At 41.0% G+C, this 26136-nt stretch overlaps 1 protein-coding gene across 2 annotated transcripts in view; it reads left to right on the top strand.

Moving 5' to 3' along the window:
- The window catches only part of VOPP1 (VOPP1 WW domain binding protein), an 86906-nt gene that overhangs the window by 17190 nt on the left and 43580 nt on the right, over positions 1-26136 (top strand). Inside the window, exon 2 of one of the 2 annotated variants that reach the window (XM_073332811.1) lies at positions 23838-23901. The exons of the other annotated variant lie outside the window; for it this stretch is intronic. Coding sequence (XP_073188912.1) covers positions 23848-23901 — 54 coding nt within the window. The 5' untranslated portion in view covers positions 23838-23847. The remainder of the gene's footprint in view (positions 1-23837; positions 23902-26136) is intronic. 2 annotated transcript variants of the gene reach the window in all.

The following is a 26136-nucleotide window of genomic DNA, read 5'->3' as shown; positions in this document are numbered from 1 at the left end:
CGTAGTACATTACAGACTTTAACTATATATCACATAATCCTTGGTGATGGTAAATATAATATGTACAATTTATAATAAATTATAATGGAGCTGCACGTTTTTCTACAATGTTGGATGTACCTGTGTAGCCTTTTATAATGAAAATTCCCAATAATTAGAGCCTTCTATTCAAACATAAGGCCGATCCTGCTATCACTGTAGTCAGTGGCAGCACTCACATGGACTCATCAGGAGCATAACTAGATCCGTATTCTGAAGTTTAACCCAAGTCCTAATCTGTGATTTACTCTATTTCAAGGAAGTGGGGCCCCTTGAAGGATATAAAACTTCTGAAGGGAATATGGTTCAGATGAATAGCTCTCTAAAGGTTAACCACAGAGTAGTGGCGTCTGAGCAAGCCCTACATATGAGGAAAATTACATGCTTTTACAAAAATCCCACCATCTGGAAGTGCCTTTTGGCGACAAATTAATAACTCATAAAAGTTCCCTTTTGAAATTTTCCCACAGTGCGTTTTTAAAATAACATCTTGAAAAGAGTGGGAACAGGGGCCCTTTGTAACAGTGCTTTCCTTCAAACTCTAATGTTTACATACAACGAGGTATTGAAGATGCAATTAATATTGGGTTTCATAATATTGCTTAGTCAATGCTTGCAAGCCTCATTCAAAGCAGTAAGAATGGCAGTTATAATTATGTTGTCAGCATTTGCAGTTCCTCTAGCAACAGTAATGAAACTGAGACAAAAGAACTTGAACCTCCTGTGTTTGACCCGATGACTGGTGGCCTGATCCTGCCTTGAGGACTGTGTGGATGTAAGGATATATCCATATAGTCCTTGAGGCAGGAATGGGGCCTAGATGTATAAAGTTCTTCATAAAAATGAATGACTTTTCTAAGTTCTTTGATCTCCCTAGACACATCCCTAGTAACCTGTTCCCGAGTTGCAGACCACAAAACATGTCATGTTGATTCCAGAGTTAATTTCCAGATGACCCTTGCAAGGCTTTTATATGCTTTTCCTCAGGACCGAGTCTTTTTAAATAATTTTTTTTGGCTCAGGTGCTTTCCTTATTCATGGCTGCCATTTCTCCTCTGAATCGATTTTTCTAAAGTATGTGAAACCAGCTTGTAGATCTAGCATATTTCTTCCTGGTGTATTCAAACCTAGCAATGAAGCAAAGAGCTGATCAGGCCGTTATGCTGTAGAGCTTGGTGACCACTAACAGTTAGATTTTTTATGTGACACAGAATTTTTAAATTAATAATTGTACTTCAATAGTATCTTTCATACCAGGATCTCTTGGCACTTTTAAAGCATGAATTAAGCCTCATTGCATGCCAGACACATAAGTGAGCAGAATTATTGTTCTCAGTGGGCAGATGGAGACACTGCATCCCAGAGCAGTGAAGTGACTTGCACAGTATATCAGTGGCAGAACTAGGGGTAGGACTCTTAGGATTCTTCACTCTAGTCCTTTGCTCTAATGATTAGGCATGATTCTGTCTTCTAAGGCTTAATCCTGCAAGGCACATTACTTTACTGGTCAGGGGCCAGTGTGCTCAGCACTCTGCAGGATGGAGCCTAAAGAGAGAGACCTCTCCATGTAATTCTGGAGGTCAATAATAAAAATCCCAAGCCAGAGTTTTCCAAGGCAGGGAGCATCCATCCAAATAACCTTGAGTGTGGTCCCAAGTTTCTCAGCATGGGGCTCCTTTCTTTGTCTAATTGTCAAAGTGGCACCACCACAGAGTTGCAAAATGTTTACGCAGTTATTTTGTCAGTGGGGAATTTGATATTAATAGAGAGAGAGTATGATTGTTACATTGTCTACTTACCCAAATCCTTTAGTTTACTCGCCCTTTCAGATACTTACTCCTCCTCCCACCCCCCTTCCCCCCGAATATCATGAAAGTTCCAAAGTGACATGTAGGACTATTATTGTTTGAGCTAATCTAGTCTCTGATTATTAGGGATGGAAAAATGAGTTCAGATAGAATAAGAACTGTCTTAAACCTTGACCTCAAACCTACCTTATTGGAGTTCTGAATAAATGTGGAGAACTTGTTGCCTCAGTATATCTGGCTTGTATCCAGTGCTGGAAGCAGGCGTCCTGAAATACTGCAAGAACAGCTTCTCCTGTGAGATTTCTAGCCCAATTTGTAAGAAACAAAAGGCTGGGAATGACCTCTTGAACTTTTAGGTGCTTAGCCAAAGTATTACCATTTGGAAATCACCTGTCATTATTAACTATGTTGTTACTTCATAGACTCAGTGAAATATATATTTAATAATTTATAGGTCACAGAAAACATCAGTTTAAAAAACCACAAACTGACAAGGTTACATAGTATTGAATGCTGCGTGGTGTGGTCCACTCAGCCAACCAATGGGGCTAACCTGGAGTAATTTATTTCAGTAATTTTTGCTCCTACTAATTTACCATTGTGTCTTTTGTGTGTGCGCACAATGAAAACTGCAGAGATCACTGTGACACTTCTGGGGGTACCCAGGGTTGTGAGGCACTTCACTACCACCTCCCCTTAGTGTGAGGAATTCTAGTCTGTGCCTGCCGTGGGTCAGCTCGACCAGCTACGGGCACCGCAAGCACTCATCTCTGGGCCTGCCCACAGGCCCTGCTGGCACTCTACAGTTTAGTGATTGGTGCACTCCAACCCCCGAGCCCTACGTGCGTCTCCCTGGAGTGTCCAGCCCCTGTGCCACTGGACACTCGCGGTATTCATGCGTTCACCGCTTCCAAAGAAACAGTACAGCTGAGCTTACCAGTTTTACCTCAGATCCCTGCTCCACTTAACTCATAACACTTGGGTTTGTTTCTAGTAAAATCAAGAATGAGTTTATTTAACAAAGCATGGAGATTCAAGAAGTAGCAAGTAGAAGTACTGGAAACAAATGATTACATATAAAATAAAATCATAACAGCTATTCTGGAGCCTAGACTTAATCAGCAAGATACTCAAAATCCATGAAGCACTTTAGAGCTAGGCTGGCTGTGACCCTCCTTTCATGAGACATGCACGCTGTCAGTTTTCTGCTTAGGTGAAGAACTAGATGTGTCCCCTTGCACTCCAAGATGTACCAGAACAAGCCTTTGTCTTTGTTCATAAACAGAACATCCCCTGCTGCTTGATTCTGCCTGTAGATTTTCTCCCTTGTAGATTTCACAGTCTCTTAATTTGCACCTGGATATGTATACACCTAGGCATACAATACATAATACACAAACAGCCAGACAGGGAAATAGGTGTCTGCCTGAAAGGCACATCTCTGATGTATGTTACCTCCTTAATCTGCCTTAACTCCAAGACCTTCAGAACATAATTTTCAGTATAGATACGTAACTACTTAAATATTATCCGTATATACATTTTGCAATGATTATCATGACCAGTGGGCTACTGGCTCTTGGTAGATACCGCACATGCCACCCTTTGGTGAAAGATTATGAAGATAGCTCACCCAGGGATCCTTCTACAACATTATACACCCCCTATGCCCTCTGCCAGTTGTCACCCAGGAGTGGTCACAAGGACAATGTCCAGTAGATGTTTCCCTTTCTTAATCTTCAAGAATCCTTCGACTCTCTGGATTGTGACTTGATGTAGTATGCTTGTTGGTAGATCCCTGCAAATCCGCGGATATCCACATCTACGGATGCAGCTGTGGTTGTATTGTTTACCATCTTTGTGGATTGGATGTGGATATAATTATTCAGATTCAACAAATACCGGTGAAAGTTCACTTTGGCTTTGTCTTGTGTTGTCAGTTTGTCAGCGCGAATTGAAATTATCATTGCATCACCCCTCTGCATTTCCTTGCCGATTGACTCCAGAAAAGATTCCAAACTCTGTATTTGAAGAGCCAATGGAGAAAGAAATTCAAAAGAAATTAAGTGCTCATGCATATAGTCTGCAGGGAAATGAGAGAGGCAAATCACCAATTTTCACATTTCTTGTTGATGAAAACGGAGATACTATGGCTAGATGTGTTGCATGCAAAAAAGCTTTTACTAGTCATAAAACCGGTATGTCAAACTTACATAAACATAAATGCAGACTGGAATCGAGATCCAGTTTGCTGAAGAAATTCACCAAGAAATGGGTCGCTATCACACAAGACGTGAAGACTGCTGTGTCTCAGGAATTATTGAAGTCGTAGCATCAGACATAAGAACTTTCGAGGCAGTCTGCGGCGAGGGATTCCTAGTGTGTTCGCAATGTTTGATTAACATGGGTGCCAAATATGGTCAAATGGATGCTGGTTTGCTAATACTACATTCCACAACATTAGCCCAGCATGCCACATTGATGGCAGAAGAAAAAAGAAAACAAATCTCCATGGAGCTGAAAAACATTATTGGCACAGTGGGTGGAGGAGTTACCCTCGATCTGTGGATGGATGATTACAGAAAGGTTGCCTGTTTGGGAGTAACTGTTAACTATATAGAGCCTCAACAGTTCAGAATAGTGGAGTGGGTGCTTTGTGTGACTCAGTTTGACAGCAGGAAACCAAAAACTACAGAGAACATTCATTTGGCTGTTATTCGGGCACTCAGAAGACTTGACATACACAGCATTACCAACCAGATGGTTTTCGTTACAGACTGAGGAGTGAACATGGTTGCAGCCCTCAAATCCTATGTGCGAATAAGCTGCTCAGCGCACATTATAAATACCATACTTCAGCATGCTACCAAACTGGGAAACTGGAAAGAGGAAGCAGTGGCCGAACTGATCCACGCAAGCCAAAATCTTATTACTTCAGGAGATCTGGATTTCAAAGCAGACTGCAAACGTCTCTGAAAGGAGGTATAGAAACACGATGGAACAGCAAACTACTCACATTTAAGACAATCGAGGAGCAGTGTGGGACTGAATATATGAAATTTTGACACAAAAGGGGGATACTCAACTCATTGCTAGCTTTGTCCTCAACACCCTGAGCATCTTAATAGAGTTCCTGGAGCCCTTCAAGGAAGCTTCAGATGCACTAGAGCAGTCATCACAGGCCACTTTCCACTTTGTGCCCATTTAGAGCAAAACACTGAAAAAGCATCTCCATGCTTCTACCACTGATGTAAATAGTCATGTAAAAAGTCAACTCAAATCCAAAGCCTGGCAATGTCTCATCAAAATGTTTGAAATCAAGCCTATGCACAGAATCATGGTTTTTCTGCATCTACAAATGAAGGGATGAACGTTTTTTCACTGAAGAAGAGAGACAGGCAGTTTATCGTGAGATCAAGAAGCTTGTCTCATTGCGGAAGAAAAATATTCCTGCAATGAATCTTATGCTTCTTTTGTCAGCTACACAGACACCATCACCAAAGAAGACAAAAATGGTCACATACAGAGTCTGCGGATTTGCATAGTGAATGGGGAAGTGAAGATGAAGTGTCAAAGTATGTCACCCTGAAGCTGGCAAATAACTGCTGCAAAGCAATTGCTGGAGTGGTGGAGACAACACAAGCACAACTTTCTCCTTCTCAGCTGAGTTGCGCTGTTTGTGCATTCCATTCCCGCATCCAGTGCACGCTCTGAGAGAGTCTTCTCCGTCTCTGGTTACACAATTAATGAGAATCGTACTTCACTTAAGCCAGAAACCGTGGATGATTTCATGATTTTACACAGTAATTTTTCAAAGAAAATCAGCTGTCCCAAGAAAGACATCTAAGACAGAGTCCCACAGTTCAGGGCTGGTAGAAGTCACAAGGTAAATAGGCAGTTGACTTTTTTATTTTGTAGTTCAGTTTGTGATTTTGAACATTATTGACTTGAGATGTTTGTTGTTACTTTTATGTAAAAGGCTATTTGTAGCCTATTGTATAATAAGGTTGATGTTTAAAATAATAATAACAACAATAATAATAGCGTGTGCATGTATTAAGCCATATAGCTTTCTTATACAGCACACACACACACACACACAGAGGCACAGTGTGATAGGATGTGGATGCAGATACATATAAAGGTGGAGTGTGGAAGTTAGTGATCACGGATGCAGAGCTACATTTTTGTATCTGTACAGGGCTCTGCTTGTTGAAATCGCAAAGTGTAAAGCTCTGGGAAGGGAAAAAATGCTGAATTTCTCCTGACTGTTGTGAATAAATGAAAGTGATGAGTATAAGTTTCTAAATAAGTCTCCCTTGTATGTTGTCACTGTGCCTCAGTAGGTCACGGTTCAGAATGCCAGATATAGGACAAACTGCTGTGAAATGGGGAGATTCACCCCAAACTGTTGGTTATTCTATCATTAGCTATACCAAGTCAGTTACAAAAATAAACTTCTGTCTCACCACATTGGCTAACAAGAAGTTAAAAATCCAGTCTACTTCCTGTCCCAAATAAAGCTCATATCCCAGTCTGTGGAAAGATACGGGTACAAGATGGAGTCCAGGGTCACATGAGCATATCACATATCCTTACATGACTTGCTGACTCACAGGGGGTAGCCGTTGGTTATATCCCCGCTAAGGCGTCCACAGGAAGACTTACTGGGTGGGATGAATTTAATAGGTTACACAGTTACTGTTTTTACATGTTGTTTTGCATCCCTAGTCTCCATGCCCATTTGGTGCTTTTCCCCTCTGCTGAGACTGCCAGCAAGGTTGCTAACTAATCAGCAATGCTGATTGTTTTTGTGATGTGGATAAGATCCCAGTGTGGGATTATCACAGCCTTTTCTATTTGGATCTCCAATCTATTTGGAGGTTTCATAGGGTTTTAAATGTTGATTTTTAAGATGTTTTCCACCTGTTCTTCATCTGCTACTTATTGTGTTTGTGAAGCATGTGGCCCAGTGGCTAGGGCACTGGACAGGGACTCAGGAGACTTGGGTTCTGTTCTTGGATCTACCCCTGGCCTGTGGAGTGAAATTGGGCAAATCTTTGTGCCTCTGTTTCCCCATTTGTAAAATTGGAGTGATACTTATCTCCCTTGTAAATTGCTTTGAGGGTCCTATGTAAGAGCTAGCTAATAGTGTTATGTAAATAAAATTTTCCCATCGATGGACTATATATCATTTATTACATAGATTTCCGCCATTACCAGAAACCAAACAAAATTTTACCCCGTCTTGTAATTAATACTAATGCCTGATAGGGTAATGGTGATGTCACCCTTGTGTAGTACTGGCTCTGACTAAGCTGTAGTGTTCTGACTTGTTTGGAGGGTACCTTTCTCTCATGTAGTCCATTTCAGAAATAATTTTGTTAATGCATGTAAGGAGCTTTTATATTTAATCAGATTTGTCTATTTAAAACTCTGGGTATAAATTAGCATGATTTTTTTTGTCACCATTTGAGGGTTCATTATAATCCCTTTTATATCCCTAGAATCCTTCAGTTTCCCTCTTCTTTAACCATCTTCACCCCACTCTCACGGCTTCAGGTCACAACATCCATCTTCTCAGCCAGAAATGACCCAGATAGAGATTGGCTTTGATCCTGTCAATGCTGTGCTTTAATGAGCGAGAGGCATTACATCTAAGCAATCGAGAGTAATCTACCCCTCCGTCCCCCCATCACAGCTGAGTATGCTGCCTCTCTGTCACTCCTGACCATAGAATTTGGTGCTTCAATTTGCAGAATTTTCGTGGACCTTGTTCCTGTCCAGATTCATGTAATTTTGCTTTAAGGTTTAGATTCAAGTGAATCCAGAAGTTCAAAGCAAAATTCAGCCTAAATTACAACTCAAAATCATGTCGTCCCAGGTGTTACTTCCACTCACCCAAGTTTGTCAAAAGGTTTGTGAACCAAAGCACACCTGGCCAAAGGTTCTGATTTGTAATGAGTCCTAAAGTCAAGTGAGTGTCATCTGGCTTTGGGCTTTGTTGTGAAAGTTTCATAAGAAGCATTGTCACTGAGCCACCAAACCGGCCCAAATTTAGGTCATCGGCTCATCATCATTGGGAGTCTTTAAATCAAGATTGAATGTCTTTTTAAAAGTTATGCCCTAGTTGATCCACAAGTTATTAGTCTTGATAACATTCACCTCTGAAATAGGGAAGAACAAGTTCCTCCATTATAGGAATGACTGGGTGAAATTTTGTAGTCTGTGTTTTGCAGGAGGTCAGACCAACCTTAATCAGTGAAACAATGATTTTTTTTTAATACTCTTCTTTCACTAAATCTAGATGGCAAAACCCTGAATATCTAACACTGTAATATACTCTGCATATCTTTTCAATTTAAAGGCTCGACTCAATAAAAAATACATCCCTGCAGGGTCAAAGATGAGACCAGTATGGAATATCTTTTGTAATTGATGTATAAAGCATTATTTAATTAATGCTTCATCCCTGCCACTAAGATATGTGGCAGGAGTAAAGTTTCATTTAAGCAATAATTATGCAGTGATTATACTGAATGATATTTCATTTACTCAGTGCAGAATAGGAAATATAGCATTTTACTGTCAAATTGGTTGTTTTCAGTTATTTACTTATGGCAAGGTCAGCAGACTGAAAATAAGACCTGTCTTTTTTATTTTTCTTAAGTCTGTTAGAATTGTTTCAATGCTCTTTTCCACCCTTAAACCAAGCCAAATTCTCCCTCCCTTATTACAATATTCATGAATGCAACACTTGGTAATTGTACAACAATCCAGCAAGCATGTGTTTGCAAGATTCTATCTGCCAACATTCAAAAGCTATAAATAGGGACCTTTGGGGAGAAAAAATAGCTCTTTTGGGCTAAGAGTGCGTTAGGAGGGACAAATAGGTCAGTATTTTGCTGAAAAGTAGGGTTTGTCCCTTCTATAAAGGAAGAGCTGGAACATATTGCAAAATGGAAGCATAAAAATAATCTTTTTAAAAGAAAACTGATTTACTTTCAAACTCCCAAGTAGCTGTAATAAACAATGATAAGAAAATAATTGCTTTGGGCCAATTTTTAACAGCCTCACTTATGGCTTGTCTGCTCCGGAAAAAGGTCCAGAATAGCTACTATGGAATAGATATTGCTACTGGAAATGAATTAATCTAACCTGCACAAAGGCAGAATGTGCCCACATGGGGAGTTAGTTTGGGATAACTATTTTGCTTTAAATTCATATCCTAGCTATTTTTCACTAACTTCCATGTGAATGTCCCATGTAGAACAGCCTTTACTCTTAACAGCACCTTACTCTGTGTGATCCCATTGACCTTAGCAGAGATACTCATGGAGTAATGTGTTATTCAGTGGGAGTAAAGGCTGAAGATTATGAAAGCTATCTTGACAAGTGTGCTTATTTACACCTCAGGTAGTTTCATGGATTTCCAGGAGATTGCACAAAATGTAGATGAATGTAGAATTCTTGTCTTTTTAAACTAGTGGGGACAGTGATGAGAGAGAGGGCCAATACACCTGAAAAGCCAGTTTTCAAGGATTTCCTTGAGTATGCTTTGGGGAGGAGGTAGGTAAATCATTAGACTGAAGGACTCATTCATGTTCAGCTGGCAAATGCTCGGTGCTCTCATGTGGTATGAGTACAGTACTGGTACCATAAAGCAGATTGTGATGTTTAGTCATGACAATAATTTGTCACAAAAATCTCATCACATGACATGTAGGTGTTTTGTTGTGTGACTTTTAGTCATACTGAACTATTGTCTTTGAGCATATTCTATATAGCTTCTTATATTGTGCTTATCACTGTAGCTCCTTGCAATAGTGCACTGAGCAGTGTGCTAATATCCGTCATGCATTGTTTGTTTTCTTATCCTCTCTGCTGGGGAGAGAAGTGTATGCTGTGTTTATGTTAGTGAAGAAAAGGTCAAAGATATGTGCCTTGCACTTGGAGTTGAAGGTAGTGAAGTTTGTAATTGGCGTTACTTCCTGGTGGAGTTCATTCCATGGTCTTGAACTGCCTCCCAGAGAAGGTTCTGTGTCCTTGTTTGTAGAGGTGTGGTCATATGCTGTGAAGAATAGGTAGAGCTGTGGGTTATCTGCATATTGCTGGCACTTAAGGTCTGTTCACCTAGTGGCTGCATATAGGTGTTGAAAATGACCGGAAAGAGATTTAATCCTTATGAGCATAAGATATGCTTTAGTCAAACACAAATTATTGGGCTCTATACTAACTGGATGAAATTCTATGGCCTGTGTTATACAGAAAGTTAGAATAAATGATCATAATGGACTGTATTAGCCTTAAAATCAAATATGCCTAGCATTAAATATTATAAATCAGGGTTCTAACTGCTGGGGCCAAAATATCAACCACAAAATGTCCCATAATGATATGTTTGGGGCCAAATGTGATGCAACAGAAATGTGTTTAATAACAATACGTTTGCCATGTCAACCTGCAGCTAGATCTGTCAGAACCATATGTCCAGGTCTTAAAAGCCATGGCGTGAAGGCTTGGATCCAGAAGTAACTTAGTCACTGAGATGCCTACTTTTCCTGTTTCCTCAAAAGAAATCCAATATATGCACTCTGGGTCACCTAGCCCTTTTGAATTTTGATTTACACAGCATTCTGCTGATGAATTCATGACCATGCTCATTGATATGAGAGAGGCTGTTTGTTTGAGCATCTCAGTTGCATAAATGACCAAGAAAACCTCTGATATGTTATGTGGTGCATAAATGAAAGCAAGATTGGAGTCTTAGTTTAGAAGTGAGATAACTGAGAGAGGAGATGTGGTCTGGAGGCCTGAGCCCAGGAATTTGAGTTCTAATTCCAGCGCTAAATTCTTCTGTGGCCTTAGGCCTCAAGCACTTCAACTCTTTGCCTCCGTTTCTTCAACAATATAATGGAGATAATAATATTTTACCTGACTCCAAGGAATGGCGTGAGAATTGTTCAATTAATGTTCATGCAGTGCTTTGACTAGTAAAAGTGCTAAATAAGTGCTAGGTATCGCTCTACAAGCCTCATATCAGTGGAAGGATGAGCAAAAGTTTAACTAGGTTTTAAAAAATCAGATTAATTGAGAACCAAATGAGAAAATAAGCTCTTGTTTGATTACATATGGCCCAGAAAATCAAGTAGTGAACTTATCAGAGCAGACAGGATGGAAAACCACCGCTTCTATTACAATGCGACAAGTGGTAATGCACTCGGGTTTAAATCCCAAATGAAAATATTTGTAGACTCTGGACTAACGCACTCCCGGATTGCTGTTCAATATTTGTTGGCAGTCCATTTCAGGGGAAGGTTGCAGAAGCATAATGCCATGTCATTCTGGGCTGTGTTAACATCATTTTGTTGTAGGTCAGACATGGGAGTTAAGTATCGCACTCTGCTTGGCAATGGCGAAGCCTCAGCTGGAAAATTGCATCCAATTTTGAGCACCACACTTAAGAAAGATGTGAACAAACTGGAAACAGTCCAGAACAGTCCACAAAAATGAGCAGAGGTTTAGAAAATGTAATCTGTGATGAAAGGTTGAAAGAATTTGGCATATTTAGTCTAGAGAAGAGAAGGTTGAGGGGAAGCATAACAGTCTTAAAATATGCAAAAGGTTTGTTATAAACAGGATGGTGATCAATTGTTCTCCATGTTCACCGAGGGCAGGACAAGAATTATTGGGCTTAGTTTGCAGCCAGGAAAGTTTAGGTTGGATATTAGGAAAGCCTTTCTAACTACAAGGATAGTTAAGCACTGGAACTGTTTACTTAGGGAGTTTGTGGGAACCCCGTCATAGGAGGTTATTGGACAGGTTAGACCAACAGCTGTCAGGAATGGCCCAGGTATACTTAACCCTGCCTCAGCACAGAGGGCTGGACTAGATGAGCTCTTGAGCCCTTCCAGCCCTACATTTTTATAGTGAAGGTTCATTTAGATACAATGTTAGAAAAGGAACCAGGAAAAGGTCCTTTTGATGTTCATGATTCCATCACTGAATCTCTGCTCCCTCAGTTGGAAAGGTAGACAGGGTAGTAAGGAACTAGGAAGGTTTTGGTTAGACTCTATCTAACTCCTTGAGCTCATGTGATCCTAGTTTTTCCCTCCTAAATCCCCTGCAGTGTTTGAATAAACCATGAAAACTCTTCAGTAATGAGTCCAGTCAGTTGAAGGGAGTAGCAGTGCTGTATCCCTATTTATATTTTCTAACAAACCCTACTTCTAATGAATCCACTTCCATTTTATTTCATTCTGTGTGCGCTATACACCACACACAGCTTCCTCTTCCAGCAAAAACTGAAGACAACTGATTTTACAACCTCTGAGCTTCCTGCTGTTCATTTTATCTCACATCAGTCTATGTGAATTTCTTCTTATCAGGGACAGATGTACAGTTTCTGTGTTATTTAACACACAATTGCTTGCTTTCCCCTCTCAACACCTAAGGAAATAACCTAGATGATTATAAAAGCTTTTGTACCAGGTTCATTTTATTTTAATTGACCGGTAAAAGCAACTGGTATATAAGCTGCTTGCTTCAGTATCCCTGCCTAAGCCACTGGCCAAACAAAATTACTGGCTCCAGACAAAGAGAAATAATAGTGACAACAGGAAGAATTGGCTCTGAGAAGACATCAAATGAGTGTCAGCAAATGCTGTGACCCCCAGTGTCTATTTGCTGGTTGTTCTGAACTCTTTGTTTGACATTTAGAAATGTCAGCATTTTTTAAAAAATTTGTTTTACAATATATTCTGTTACGCTGAAAACATTTTTGCAACATCTTTGGCAACTCTGGAAACTTGCCAAGAGCATCAAGGGCCACTCTACTTAATTTGCATGCCTATTTACATCAGGGTGTTTGTTTTTCAAATTGACAGTATGTCTATTGTAGCCTCTATGCACATATTAAAAAAAAACCTCTATAAAATCACCTACTTACATTTATCATATATGAACTAATGTCAATAAATGACGTTAAAAATCCTCTTCTGTGTTTATCTGCGTAACAATTTTGCCTTTTTCTGTTTTATGCATTTTTAAATTTCTGCTGGCTATAGAGACAGCCAGCCATTATGTGTTCAGTGTAGTCTGCCTAGGACTCACACAACATGTGCTCTCTCATGTAAGGTGAAATTCGCCACTATGCATAAAACAAAGCCTATACAGCACATATGCTCTAATTTGAAGACATATGTGGTCTGTAGGCCTTTCTGGGCCCTCTGAGTAGGGGTGATTTTCACTTGGGGACTTTACAGTTGTTCTTTTTTCTTCTGTTGCTCTCTTAATCTAAAATAAAAGTAATTCTGATTGAATGTATTTGTTTGCTCTTTGAGTGTAGAGAAACGGATAACAACAACCACAAAATTAAGATATCAAAACCTTCCTTAAACCACTTTAAACTTGAGAACATCTACATGAATTAGTAGGTCATACAACGTGTCCACAAAATCAATTAATTTATCCATTGGCTCAACACAGACCAAAGTGAATTCTAGCCTCTTGGGTCTTCTGTTGAAAGTTCTATACACCCAGCCCCCAGATGTATAATTCTGCCACTAGCTAATTTCAGCTGGCAAGTTGGAGTGTGAAGAAATAGCCTCTTAAAAACACAGGAACCAAACCATAAAGGGCTTAAATACAGCCGGGGGAGAAGAGGGGGGAAATTCGGGCACATGACCGTAAAATTGGCTTATGCTTGTATCTCTCTAGATAGATGAACAGATTTTTTTTTTTTTTACCTATAGTTCACCAGAATGAAAACCCAGCAATTTGACCCAGCTATTTTTATTCATAGTTACAGGCTGACACACACTGAATTTGGCCTCGGGGCTGCCTCCTTAGTAACCCTGCCTCCTTAGTAACACCAGGCTGGAGCCTAATTTATGGTTCTAGAGAGTCCCCTCTCCCTTTCCATTTTGGAAACAGTAAAATGAGCTTTTCAATTCTGCATGTGAAATTAAAAGATATTGCGATCACTCTCTTCCAGAAAAAGCTTTCAGCCAGTAAAATATTCCTGAAACACTGTCATAGTATGAGCGTTCCGAAAAACGGCTAGCCAAATGTAGTGATGTAAAAATTCAGTAGTATTCAGAGCAAGATGGATAGTAGGGGAAACGACGTAAGCGGTCTTTAGGGGAAAAAACCCCGGCTCAGAACAGAGCTTACTCTTTTTTTTTAATCACTCATAAACATGATCCATTTTAGTTTAGTTACTTGTGTACTTTATTTAAAAGACAAATAGCTTTCCTTTCTCTTATGTCCTGTTGAACCCTTTAATAAATTATTAGGAAATAGGTGAAGGGTTTTCAAAATGTGGCTGTGGACTATAGATAAGGCTGCATGTCAATCACAGACGTCACGGATTCCGTGACTTTCTGTGACCTCTGTGACTTTTGCAGCAGCCGGTGCGGCTGGTTGAGGGGCTGCCCGAACACTCGGGCAGCCCCTGGGCCAGCAGCAGTTTGGGCGTGGGAGGGAGCTCAAGGCACAGGCAGAGGGTTGGGGTGCAGGGCGGTGCTTACCTGGCCGGGGGAGGCTCCTTGGAAGTGGCCAGCGTGACCTTGCAACTCCTGACCTACGTGGAGGGCCCAGGGAGTTCTGTGCGCTGTCCCTGCTTGCAGGCATTGCCCCCGCAGCTACCACTGGCTGTGATTCCTGGCTGTGAAACTGGAGCTCGGCAGGGGCAGCGCATGGAGCCACCCGACCTTCCCTCCCCCTAGGAGCTGCAGGGACATGTGGAGCCAGGTAGGGAGCCTACCAGCCCTGCCAACCTCCCTGGTTGGTCCTGGGCCACCCCCACCCCTCCCAGCACCTACGATGCCCCAAGACCGCCCCTTCCCCCCCCGAGCACCCGGCCCTAATTTTAGTTATGGGTAAATAGTACAAGTCATGGTCAATGAATTTTTGTTTACAGCCCGTGACCTGTTCAGGACTTTTACTAAAAATACCCGTGACTAAAACATAGCCTTAACTATAGGTGTCCTGTTAAGTATTCAGTGTTACCAACTCTCACAATTTTATTGAGAGTCTGGTGATTTTCTTAAAGACCCAGCTCTTTGAGTCATGTGATTATGGGAGCTTTTCCTTAAAAACAAAGAGGGTGCTAGCCACTGTGGTTGCAGAGAAAAGTTTAACATTTAAATTATGTTTGGTGGACAGGACTTAAGTCAAAATGCAAATATACTCTCTGAAGACTTCCAATTAAATGCAATCAAGCTGTAAGGTGCTTCTAATTCAGCCACTGTTCCTTTCAAGTATGAAATGCTACCTTCTGTGCTGGGTTGCCTTTTTTTGAACAATGTGCTGTCCCAAGTGCAGGCTTCTGGGAGTGGCTGTGATAATTAGCCAGCCGGTCACCTGTCCAAAAATATTCTGACTTTGGCTTCTTTTGTGAAGGACCAATGAAAACTAGTCTGTGAGCACACAGCCTTCCAGGAAATACATTATTAAAATGAAAATGCAACACACCATTTCCCTGAGACAAATCTTGTCCTGGGACACTCTCTCAAGGCAGCTCTTACCATTTTTAAGGTTGCTAGAGGGAGGAAATTAGGCCAGGCTTTTCCACAACCACCGTCACCCAACTGTTTCATGATAGTGCCTGGTGGTGGTTCTTACTGCTAGAGGGGGAAAACGGTGTTGGTCCCTGAGTTGCATAGCGTATGTGGAACTGCAGGGCTCTTAACTTTGCAGAGCCTCAAGAAGCTGCTTGCTTTGTTTGTCAGCTTCAGGGCTACCTGAAATCTTATTTATGCATAAGCTAAAAGAGGTTTCCCCTGCATTTAGAGCTTCCATTCTTCTTCGTTATGATGGCTTCCCTCATTTTAGTTAGGCCTGCAGTTCAATTATCATCTGCAGCACTTGCCTTATGACCCATTGACAGGTATTTAAATAATTAATATTTGAAATATTAAAGAAGAAAGGTTAGAGGTGCACAGTTGGCAAGAGTGATTGATTGTTGCTGCTTTTAATTTATCATCATGTCACTGTATCTTCGTAGTAGAAAAAACATTACCAGTTATGCTCTCTCATTGAGAGGAAAGTTTTAGGGCCGAAGCCAAAACCCAGTGAAGTTAGTGGAACGACTCCAGTAGATTTGAGTGGGTTTGGGATCAAGCTGTTTCTGCACTGAGGCGGTGTCCACAATGGTAGATTGAAAACATTTCTCATTTCTACCCATGTTGCTTTTTCATTTTCTTACACTGCTTTGAAACTTTCCAGTTGCATTAGTAAAAATGTGCAGAGCCCTGTAAATCTGCAAATCATTTTTGCAGATTGCGGATCGGATGCGGATGGAAATTGTGTATCCATGCTGGGCTCTAAAAATGTGTCCTATGTGGGGGTATGAGGAAGATTGTCTCACCTAAAGCTCTGCCCACCGTCTAAGATGAAATCATGTTTGAAATTATTTTCACATATGGTTGCAGCCTGGGGTGGTTGCACCCCCATCTAGTACAGTCAAAAATCATATTACAATCTTGTTCAAAAACCATGCTACAGACTGCCCCAGGGAGAGTACGGTACCATTTCAGCTAGTTCTGTTGTTTGGGAAAATAAACAAGGACCAAAGTGATCCTGTCCATGCTGGACAGGAAAGCTGTGCTAGGAACAATCAGTTTTGTTGAGTCTTTCATAGTTCAAGCTGTAGTTTAAACAGAGCCTACCCTGTGTCAACACAAGGTTGACAACATGTGTTACATATGATTATCCTGCTGAATCCCCATGACCTTCAACTGTAGTTAAATGTAATTTAACTACTGGTATAGGCAGAGCCAAGCCCCATTCAACACTCAATAGAGAATGCGTGATTGCCCCCTCTTGCATTGGGTAATGAATGTGTCTATAAATCGGTGGCCCATTTGCTAGCAGAGACTGGGCTAGGTCAGAGTAATTTAGTGTCGTCTTTGTGCAGCACAACTTACCATGCTGCAGCACTATGTTCAAACACGGCAGTGTCCTGTCTGTGCTCTAATGCTGTTTTTGTCTTGGCAGTGGGAATGGAATCAAATTGTTTGAAACATAGTGTAGATGGGCTCTTAGAAAGAAGAGGTTGGAATTTTTGTACTAAATATTACATACCGTGTAGTTTGGATCCTGCAAACCCATACTCGGGCAAGTAGTCTTTACTCATGTGAATAGTACCATTGAAGTGAATTGAAGTCCTTGCCTTAGTTAGGGTTTGCAGAGTGGGCCCTACAGTTCCTTATTAAAGTTATTTATTTCTTGATTCTGTTTCATTTCTGTATCATTTAATTTTCCATGCATAAATGAAGCTATAATTTTTCACTTAATTGCTGCTTTCGGATACCTGCGCGTGCGCGCGCTCTCCCTCGTTCTGTGTGTGTGTGTGTGTGTGTAAGCATTGGCTATCCAGTATTAATTCTGCATTGCCTAATCTGTAATCAGTTAAGTATAAGGCAATCCCTGGTGGTTGGTGATGGTGCTGGAAATGTCACAAGTACAGGCCCCCAACTAAAGGCAGGGGGGAAATGTGTACACTTTATCAGGGCCCACCCATTGCCATGGGGCCCAGCCAGAGCGCCACAAGCCCATCACCGTGTGAAAAAAAAATCAGGCTAAATTGTGGATGTTTGAGTTTGACTAAATGTTATTTGTATAATCTCGGTGAGTATCTTTGTACCTTATGCAACTATGCAGTGTCCAGATCTCTCAAGATTTACCTGGGCCAATCAGAAGCAGTTTTAGAACTGAAGCAACATCAAGAATCTCTCTTGATTCAGAGTCCGCTCTCAGTGCTGATATTATTGAAGAATTAAAGCAACTTTGACACCGGTGGCCATCAGAGAGGACTAAAAAAGATTTAATGGTGAGACACTCTGAGGATTCATATTCTGTCACCTCTGAAGATGAGAGTATTAAGAAGGAATATGTTATATGCAGATTTGGACAGTGTTATCTAAGAATTGGAAGGCTGATTCAAAGAATCAATGACATTTGTTTTATCTTCCATTTAGTCCTAAAATATGTCTCACTGGAGCCTGAGGAACTGAAGGAACTATTCAAATATCTGGTTCTCAAGTATCTTCAGGCTCTTTTGGAAAACTTTTCATGTGAAATGCTGTATCTGAAAAAAATCTTCAAGACTACTTTTGGAAAAGAACTTGAACTGCCACCACCAGTTAATGAGATTTACAACAAAAAATGCAACTAATTTTCAGTGAAGTGTGTATAGCCCTATGAATGTTTTTCACGTTGCCAGTGACTGTGGCAGACGCCAAAAGAAATTTCAGCAAGCTGGCACTCATCAAAAACTACAGATGATCTTCTATGGCACAAGAATGCTTAAGTCATCTTGCTGTTTTGTCTATTGAGTGTGAACACACAAGAAATATTGACTTTAGTGAGGTCATGCATGACTTTTCAATGACAAAGGCCAGAAACATAAAGTGATAAGGCTTATCTGTGCCATTTCAGAAATAAAAAATTTTCTTTCTTTAAGTAGGTGGGTGAATTGGGATGGGGGCCCATGTTATGGGTTTGTCCTGGGTCCAGTGAAATGTTGCTTGGGGCCTGCACAGGTAAGTACTTTCGGTGTCACATCCTTCTTAGCTAATCCTAAAGCATTTTGCCTCTTTGGCTATTATTTATAAAGTTTGACTGGGACACTTTTTGTTCATTAGAAATAACTACTGGAATTTACAGTTACCTTGTTCTTTATTCAGGTAGGAGAACAAAATACACACCAATGACAAATTTGAAACTGAACTTTATTTAGGGGGAAAAATTGTGTTGGACATTTCAGCACTTAAAATAGAAGGAAAAATCTGTTCTTTAGCTGTAAAAATGTGTTTCCAGTTTGTGAGCTCTCATTAAACATATTTTTCTGCTTTACTTGCTAAGAAGTCTGCGAGCCTGATACAATCAACTGGTGTTTGACTGTTTAAATGGGAATGAAAAGGCAGGCAGAAAAGTTTAAGTGGACATTCAGTGGTCTTGATCATGCCAATCTGTCCTCTTCTCCTTCTCCTTGAAACTCAGATTCATTGCTTGCCTTTGGCATTCACTCTGGCTGAAATATCTGCCTCCTGGAAGTACGATATCTTGCCAGGACTGAAATCAAATCATATTGTTTTGTCATGAAATGGGCAAGGTTGAGTACTTTGGAAATCAACAACAGCTGTAGGTTCTCTAGCTATTTTTATTTGTACTGTAGCTATAATTTTTCTTGTGTGCGCGCGCCAAGGTTACAGGAGGAAAAGAAAATAGGTCCCCTGGGAAGATTCTTTTCCTCTGGAAAAAAAAATCTTCGGCCCCAAACAAAAATCCATGAAAGGCATAGCAGACAAAGCACTGTAGCAATTTGTTCAGCATTACATGTGCCCCTTGAGTTGGTTGTTAAAGTGACTTTCTAGAATGTTTGCCACATAAGTACCCCATTGAGGCTTGGTACCTCATTACCTTGGTATCTGAGCTGTAACAGAACTAGCAGAATCCACAGACATTCCTAGTGACACCTGTGTCAGCCTTTCGTAAAGTACCAGATCTAGTGATCTCTAGATTAGTGGCAGCAGAAAAATTTTATTTTAATTTGACTGTTTTATTTAGGTTTAACGTTCCCAGCTATGGGCCTGGGCCAAAATTCATAGAAGCCAATGGAAGATAGTGACTTCAGCAGGCTTTGGATCAAGCCCTAAAATCCAGCAAAGAATGCACAAGAAAATTAGAAATCAGATGCCCTTTGAGAGTCCAACCACAGGGATTTTCTCTTAGAAGCATCTGAAAACAGGATAGTCATTCACCGAGAAATGACAAGTCAGAGCCAACATTTTAAAGTTAAAGGTCAGCCCGAAGTGTATGTATTAAGTTATTGCATTAGCTGAAATGATTAATTTTTTCCATATGCACTTCTGTAACCCCACCTAATGATAGGCCTGTGTATTCTGGAGGCAGAGCTTCTTGTCTATAGAAGTGTTGTGATGTGAGGTGTTGTTGCTGAGGGTCTGGAACATGGGGATGGTTAGGATTTCCTGGAGTTCAGTGGAAGCACTTACTGGAGGAATTACTACTCCTCATGAAGAATGAAGATGTTGTCCTTAGGTCTGGGGGATAGCAAAAAGCAGCAGTTGGAAGGTGCAAAGGGAGAACAAAACTTTTTTCCAAACTGGAGCTTTATCCGAGTATGTCTACATTACTACAAAAAAAAAAAAAAAAAAAAAAGCACCCCACGGCAGTGAGTCTCAGAGCCTGGGTCAACTGACTCAGGCTTGAGGCTGAAAATACTAGCATAAATGTTCCTGCTTGGGCTGGAGTCCTGATTCTGAAAGCCAGTGAGAGGGGAGGGTCTTGGAGCCGAAGCTCCAGCTCGAATGGAAACATCTACACTTCTGTTTTTAGCCCCATGAGCCAAGTCAGTTGACCCAGATTCTGAGCTCACTGCTGTGTTTTTTTGTTTTTGCAGCATAGATGTTAGTGACTAGGATGTCCTTTCCTAATGAAACAACTCAGCAAATGTAGACATGGGTGGCTAGAAGCTGACCTGTTCTGTTACAGAAGCGGGAACCCTCACTGATGAGGTTGCATTGCGGTTATCTTTCCCAGGCAGCCATGAAAACGTCTACTTAAAGTCAGTTGGAATTTTGCCATTGAGTTCAATGGGAACAACGTAAGGCCATACGTGTGTACTGCATGCAGGTGTACTGTTTAATTAATTGGAAGAAATTTATTTGGGGAGAAATATTACTTTCATTTCATTTATTTTAGGTTGGTTGCTTGGGGGGAGAGGGGAGAGATCAGGTCCAATCCTGCAGCCTTTAGCCAAAACACCCAACATCTTGAGTGGATCTTTTGTAAGGAATTTGTGTGAATTATTACAAATTATTTTATGAATCTTGGAATGCATTAGTATAGATCTGTTTTACTTTTATGGAAGGCGAAAAAGAACAGAGCAAGGCATCAGTTGTTCTTACTCAGTAACCTAAAACTTCAAGATCTAAGCGCTGAGTCTGCCAGCATTTATGCACATGCTTAATTTTACTACTTTGTGTAGTCCTATTGAGTTCACTGTAATTTTATATTTCTTTTTTTAAAAAAAATAGCAAGTTAAGTGACTTAGGGAGTCAGTGAACTGAGGGGTGAGTTCTCTGATGCTATAAAATGGCATAGCTCCATTGACTTCAGTGCAGCTGGGCCAACTTACACTACCAGAAAATTTGGCCCTGTGTCTGAAAACAATGATTTCCTGGTTGTGTGAGCAATTAACTTGAGAACTGAAGAGAAGGAGCCTCAACTGAAGCTTGGAATTTGTGAAGTCCACTCCAGAGCCATCCATGGTCAAAGGGGTGGGATTAGCCTCTTCTCTCTTGCTAATGGTCTTAATTCTGTCAGGGAAGAAAACTGATTGGGACCTGGAGGGAACATTTAAAGACCATTGGTTTGTGTGTTCTACGTTCTTAAATAAATCCCCAAAGTTCTGGGGCTGTTGGAGATTTTGGAGCATGATTTTAATCTGATTTACACTAGTTATACAGCTCTGCAGCTCCACTGACTTTAATGGATTTACACCAGGGGTAGAGCAGAATCTGCCCCAAATGTACTGGGTAATTTTTTTCTTGCTGTTTTATATGTTCTTTTTTAAAATCATTTATTATTTATATTACACTCAGGATTGGGGCCCCATTCACAGTACAACAACACACAAAGACACAATCCCTGTCCCAAAGACTTGGAAACTATTATCTCTAATCTCTTTTCTTCTGCTGTCCCCTACCCATTTATAAATCTTCCCCCCACTTTTCTTAGTCCCTTAATATCCTTTGTCATCTTCCTCTTCTGCCATTCTCCCCTTTGCCATTTCATCCTGCTTCTCTCCCATAAGTGTTATTACCATCCACAAATTCAGCAGTTCCAGTTTGCTATGTTATCTACCTGCAAGATGCTGTCTTTCAGAGATTGAAGCATCATATTGTTGGTTCAGTGTTGCCATAATATAGTCTTATAGTCTGAAGCGAACCATGCAGAAGACTAATATTTTGGAGAGCAGTGTACTCTGCGTCAACAAACAGAGCCCTGAAGAGAGAGGCAGCAAGCACAATTCATGTCTACTGTAAGAACATAAGAATGGCCATAGTGGTGCAATGACCAGGCCATGGGTGGTAAGGCCTAGTGTTCCAAGCATGAGTCATGCCTTGTGGTTGGAGCCAAAGGTCAAAAACAAAGACAGTGTTGGGTACCAAGCTGAAGGTCAGACCTGGAGGCAGCGTCAGAGGTCAGGCAGAGGAAAAAGGCCCTGGAGTAGGGCAGGAAAGCAGGATCTGGGACAGGAGGACAGGAACCAGGAGCAGGTGGAGGCAGGAACTGGGAGTAGGCAGTAGTAGGAGGGGTCTGTAGTAGCAGCCACCCAGGGATTCCTCTAGTTCAGTGATTTTTTTCGACCTGTGATTCGCGGACCCCTGGGGTTCCACAGATTATGTCTAAAATTTCCAGAGGGTCCGCACCTCTATTCGAAATGTTTGAGGTCTTCAAATGAAAGATATATAGCACTCCTCAGCCAGTTGGGGAGCAGGGTGTTTCCACCAATTGGGAGTTTTGGGGGCAGGGCCCTCTGAGAGCTAACCGTTTGCTGGACCCTTCCCTGGTTACTCAGGTGAGCTGCTGGATGGCAGTTGAGGCCTGAGCACTGCCTAGGGACCAATAGGCCCGGATTCAAGGCCCAGGATCCCTCACAATTGGATCAGACCAGTGGTCGATCTAGCCCAGTGGTGGGCATCTGCGGCCCGTCAGGGTAATTCACTGGCAGGCTGCCAGATCGTTTGTTTACATTTGCACGGCCGACTGCAGCTCCTAGTGGCCACAGCTTGCTGTTCCCAGCCAATGGGAGCTGCGGGAAGCGGCATCCAGCACGTCCCTGCGGATTACCCTGACAGATGTAGCCCTCTCTTCCGACAGTGGCCAGTGCCAGATGCTTCAGAGAGAATGCACAGAACAGGACAATTTATCGAGTAATAAATCTTGTGTTGTCCAGTCCCAGCTTTTGGCAGTCAGAGGTTTAGTGAGACCCGGAGCATCCCTGGCCATCTTGGCTATTAGCCGATGATGGACCTATCCTCCATGAACTTTTTTAGAACCCAGTTATATTTTTGGTTTTTACAACATCCTGTGGCAGTGAGTTCAACCGGTTGACTGTGTGTTGTGTGAAGAAGTACTTTTGTGTTTATTTTTAACCTGCTGCCTATTAATTTGTTTTAGTGACCACTAATGCTTGTGTTACATGAAGGAGTAAATAACACTTCCTTGTTCACTTTCTCCACACCATTCATGATCTTATAGACCTCTGTTATAACCCCACTTAGTTGTTTCTCTTCTAAGATGAAAAGTCCCAGTCTTTTTAATCTCTCTTATGGAAGCTGTTCCATACCTCCAATAATTTTTGTAGCCTTCTCTGTATTTTTTTCCAATTCTAATACATCTTTTTTTTGAGATGGGGCAACTAGAACTGCGCTCAGTATTCAAGATGTGGGTGTACCAGGGATTTATATAGTGGCAATATCATATTTTCTGTCTTTTTACCTATCCCTTTCCTCATGGTTTCTAATATTCTGTTACCTTTTTTGATTGCCACTACACATTGAGCAGATGTTTTGAGAGAACTATCCACAATGATGCCAAGATCTCTTGGAACTAATTGAGACCTCATAATTTTGTATGTATAGTTGGGATTATGTTATCAAATGTGCATTTCTTTGCACCTATTAACACTGAATTTCATCTACCATTTTGTCACCCAGTTTTGTGAGATCTTTTTGAAACTCTTCTCAGTCAGCTTTGGACTTAACCATTTTGAGGAATTTTGTATAGTCTGCAAACTCTGCCACCTCACTGTTTACTCCTTTTCCCAGATCATTTATGAATTAGTTGATTGGCACTGGTCCCAGTAAAGATCATTCAGGGACCCTGCTATTTACCTCTCTCCAGTGTGAAAACTGACCATTTATTCTTACCCTTTGTTTTCTATCTTTTAACCAGTTACTGATCCATGAGAGGACATCGGTCTTATCCCATGACAACTTGCTTTGCTCAAGAGGTTTTGGTGAGGGACCTTGTCAAAAGCTTTCTGAAAATCCAAGTACACTATATCACTCTTGTCCACCTGTTTGTTGACCCCTCCTCAAAGAATTCTAATAGATTGGTGAGACATGATTTCCCTTTACAAAAGTCATATTGGACTCTTCCCCAACATATATGTGTGTGATAATACTGTTCTTTACTACAGTTGCAACCAGTTTGCCTAGTACTGAAGTTAGACTTACTGGCCTGTAATTGCCAGATCACCTCTGGACCATTTTTAAAAAATGGGTGTCACATTAGCTATCTGCCAGTCATCTACAGATGCTGATTTAACTAATATGTTACCTACCACATTTAGTAGTTCTGCAATTTCATATTTGAGTTCCTTCAGAACTCTTGGGTGAATACCATCTGGTCCTGGTGACTTATTACAGTTTAATTGCTCAATTTATTCCAAAACTTTCTCTACTGACATTTCAATCTGGGACAGTTCCTCAGATTTGTCACCTTAAAAGAATGGCACAAGTGTGGGAATCTCCCTCACATTCCCTGCAGTGAAGACTGATGCAAAGAATTCATTTCACTTCTCTGCAACAGCCTTGTCTTCCTTGAGTGCTCCTTTAGCATCTTGATCCTCCAGTGGCCCCACTGATTATTTGGCAGGCTTCCTGCTTCTGATGTACTTTAAAAAAATTGCTGTTATTTTTTGTGTCTTTTTCTAGTTGTTCTTCAAGTTCTTTTTTGGCCTGCCTGATTATGCTTTTACACTTGACTTGCCAGAGTTTATGCTCCTTTCTATTTTCTTCAATAGGATTTGACTTCCCATTTTTAAAGGCTGTCTTTTTGTCTCTAACCATCTGTTTTACTCTGTTGTTTAGCCATGCTGTCATTTTTTGGGGGATGTTCATTTAATTCGAGCCTCTGTTATGATGTATTCAAAAAGTTTTCATGCTGCTTGCAGGCATTTCGCTCTTGAGACTATTCCTTTTAATTTCCTTTTAACTAGCCTCTTTTTGTGTAGTTCCCCTTTTTGAAGTTAAATGTTACTGTGGTGGGTTTCTCTGGTATTTTCCCCCCTACAAGGATAAATTTAATTACATTATGGTTGCTATTACCAAGCAGTTCAGCTATATTCACCTCTTAGGCCAGATCTTGTGCACACTTAAGACTAAATCAGGAATTGCCTCTCTCCTCGTGGATTTCAGGACTAGCTGCTCCAAGAAGCAGTCATTAATGGTGTCTAGAAATTTTATGTCTGCATCACATCCTGAGGTGACATGTTTCCAGTCCATTGGGAACACAGATGACCTAAATTATTCCTATGGAGTTGCCCCCTGCTTATCCCAGGGTTGAATTGTATCCAGGGTCCATAAATTCTACCCAGCTGTCATCCTAATTAGAGCCGGGCAACTATGTCAGGTATTTTTTCTGTTTGTGTTTGTTTCTAAGCTATCACTGCTATTTCCATCTTTTAATGTGGACAATGCACTGATGAAATCCTTGATACTTTCATTCCAAATGAATAATTGTCTAGCAATTATAGGTTTATAAATTAAACGTTGCTGGCTTTATTTCATGCTTTTATCCATCCATAGCAATACCCCAAGGCAGAGCTCTCAATCTTTCTCAAGGGTGGACCACATCTTAATGGAGAGAGTGTCTCATGCACACTTCCCCTTCCCTTCACAGTTGTCTAACATCCCTCTGGGAACTACAGCAATTGCTTGCCCTGGAAAGATAAATCCAGTGGAGAGCTCTTAGCTGTGTTCATTGAAAAATCTTTGTTCTTTCTGAAAAAAGTTAATCACACCATCCCATCCATTTTTCCTCACCACTTCATCTCCCAATCCCTTGCATTCTGTTTCTCAGAAATTGAAACAAGAAGGAGATCTAACACCATGTGACCAACCATATCTCCACAGACCTCAAACAAGGGCTTTGTAGACAACTTGCAGTTTACAGATCACAGCTTGGAAATCTGTGACCTAAGCTTCCAGTGGCATTCCTTGGTAAATGCGCTTTGTAATTCGTAGGTTGGCTGTGGAGCCCTAACCCTCAACGGGACTGCTTCCAGTAGCCCATAAGATCCATTTATTGTGAGGGTAGGGAGTAGGGAAGGGGCTTAATTTTCTAATGAACTGATTAGTTGGCATTTGGATTTGTGGCATTACATAAACTGAACAACATGGGAGATGTGTAAATGGTTATCTCCATTTAAAATGCCATGTTTCGTACCTGCAAGATGAATGGACTGAGT

Source organism: Lepidochelys kempii, chromosome 2 (assembly GCF_965140265.1).
Source record: "Lepidochelys kempii isolate rLepKem1 chromosome 2, rLepKem1.hap2, whole genome shotgun sequence".
NCBI classification, from domain to species: domain Eukaryota; kingdom Metazoa; phylum Chordata; order Testudines; family Cheloniidae; genus Lepidochelys; species Lepidochelys kempii.
This window is presented reverse-complemented; position numbering and strand designations above follow the sequence as displayed.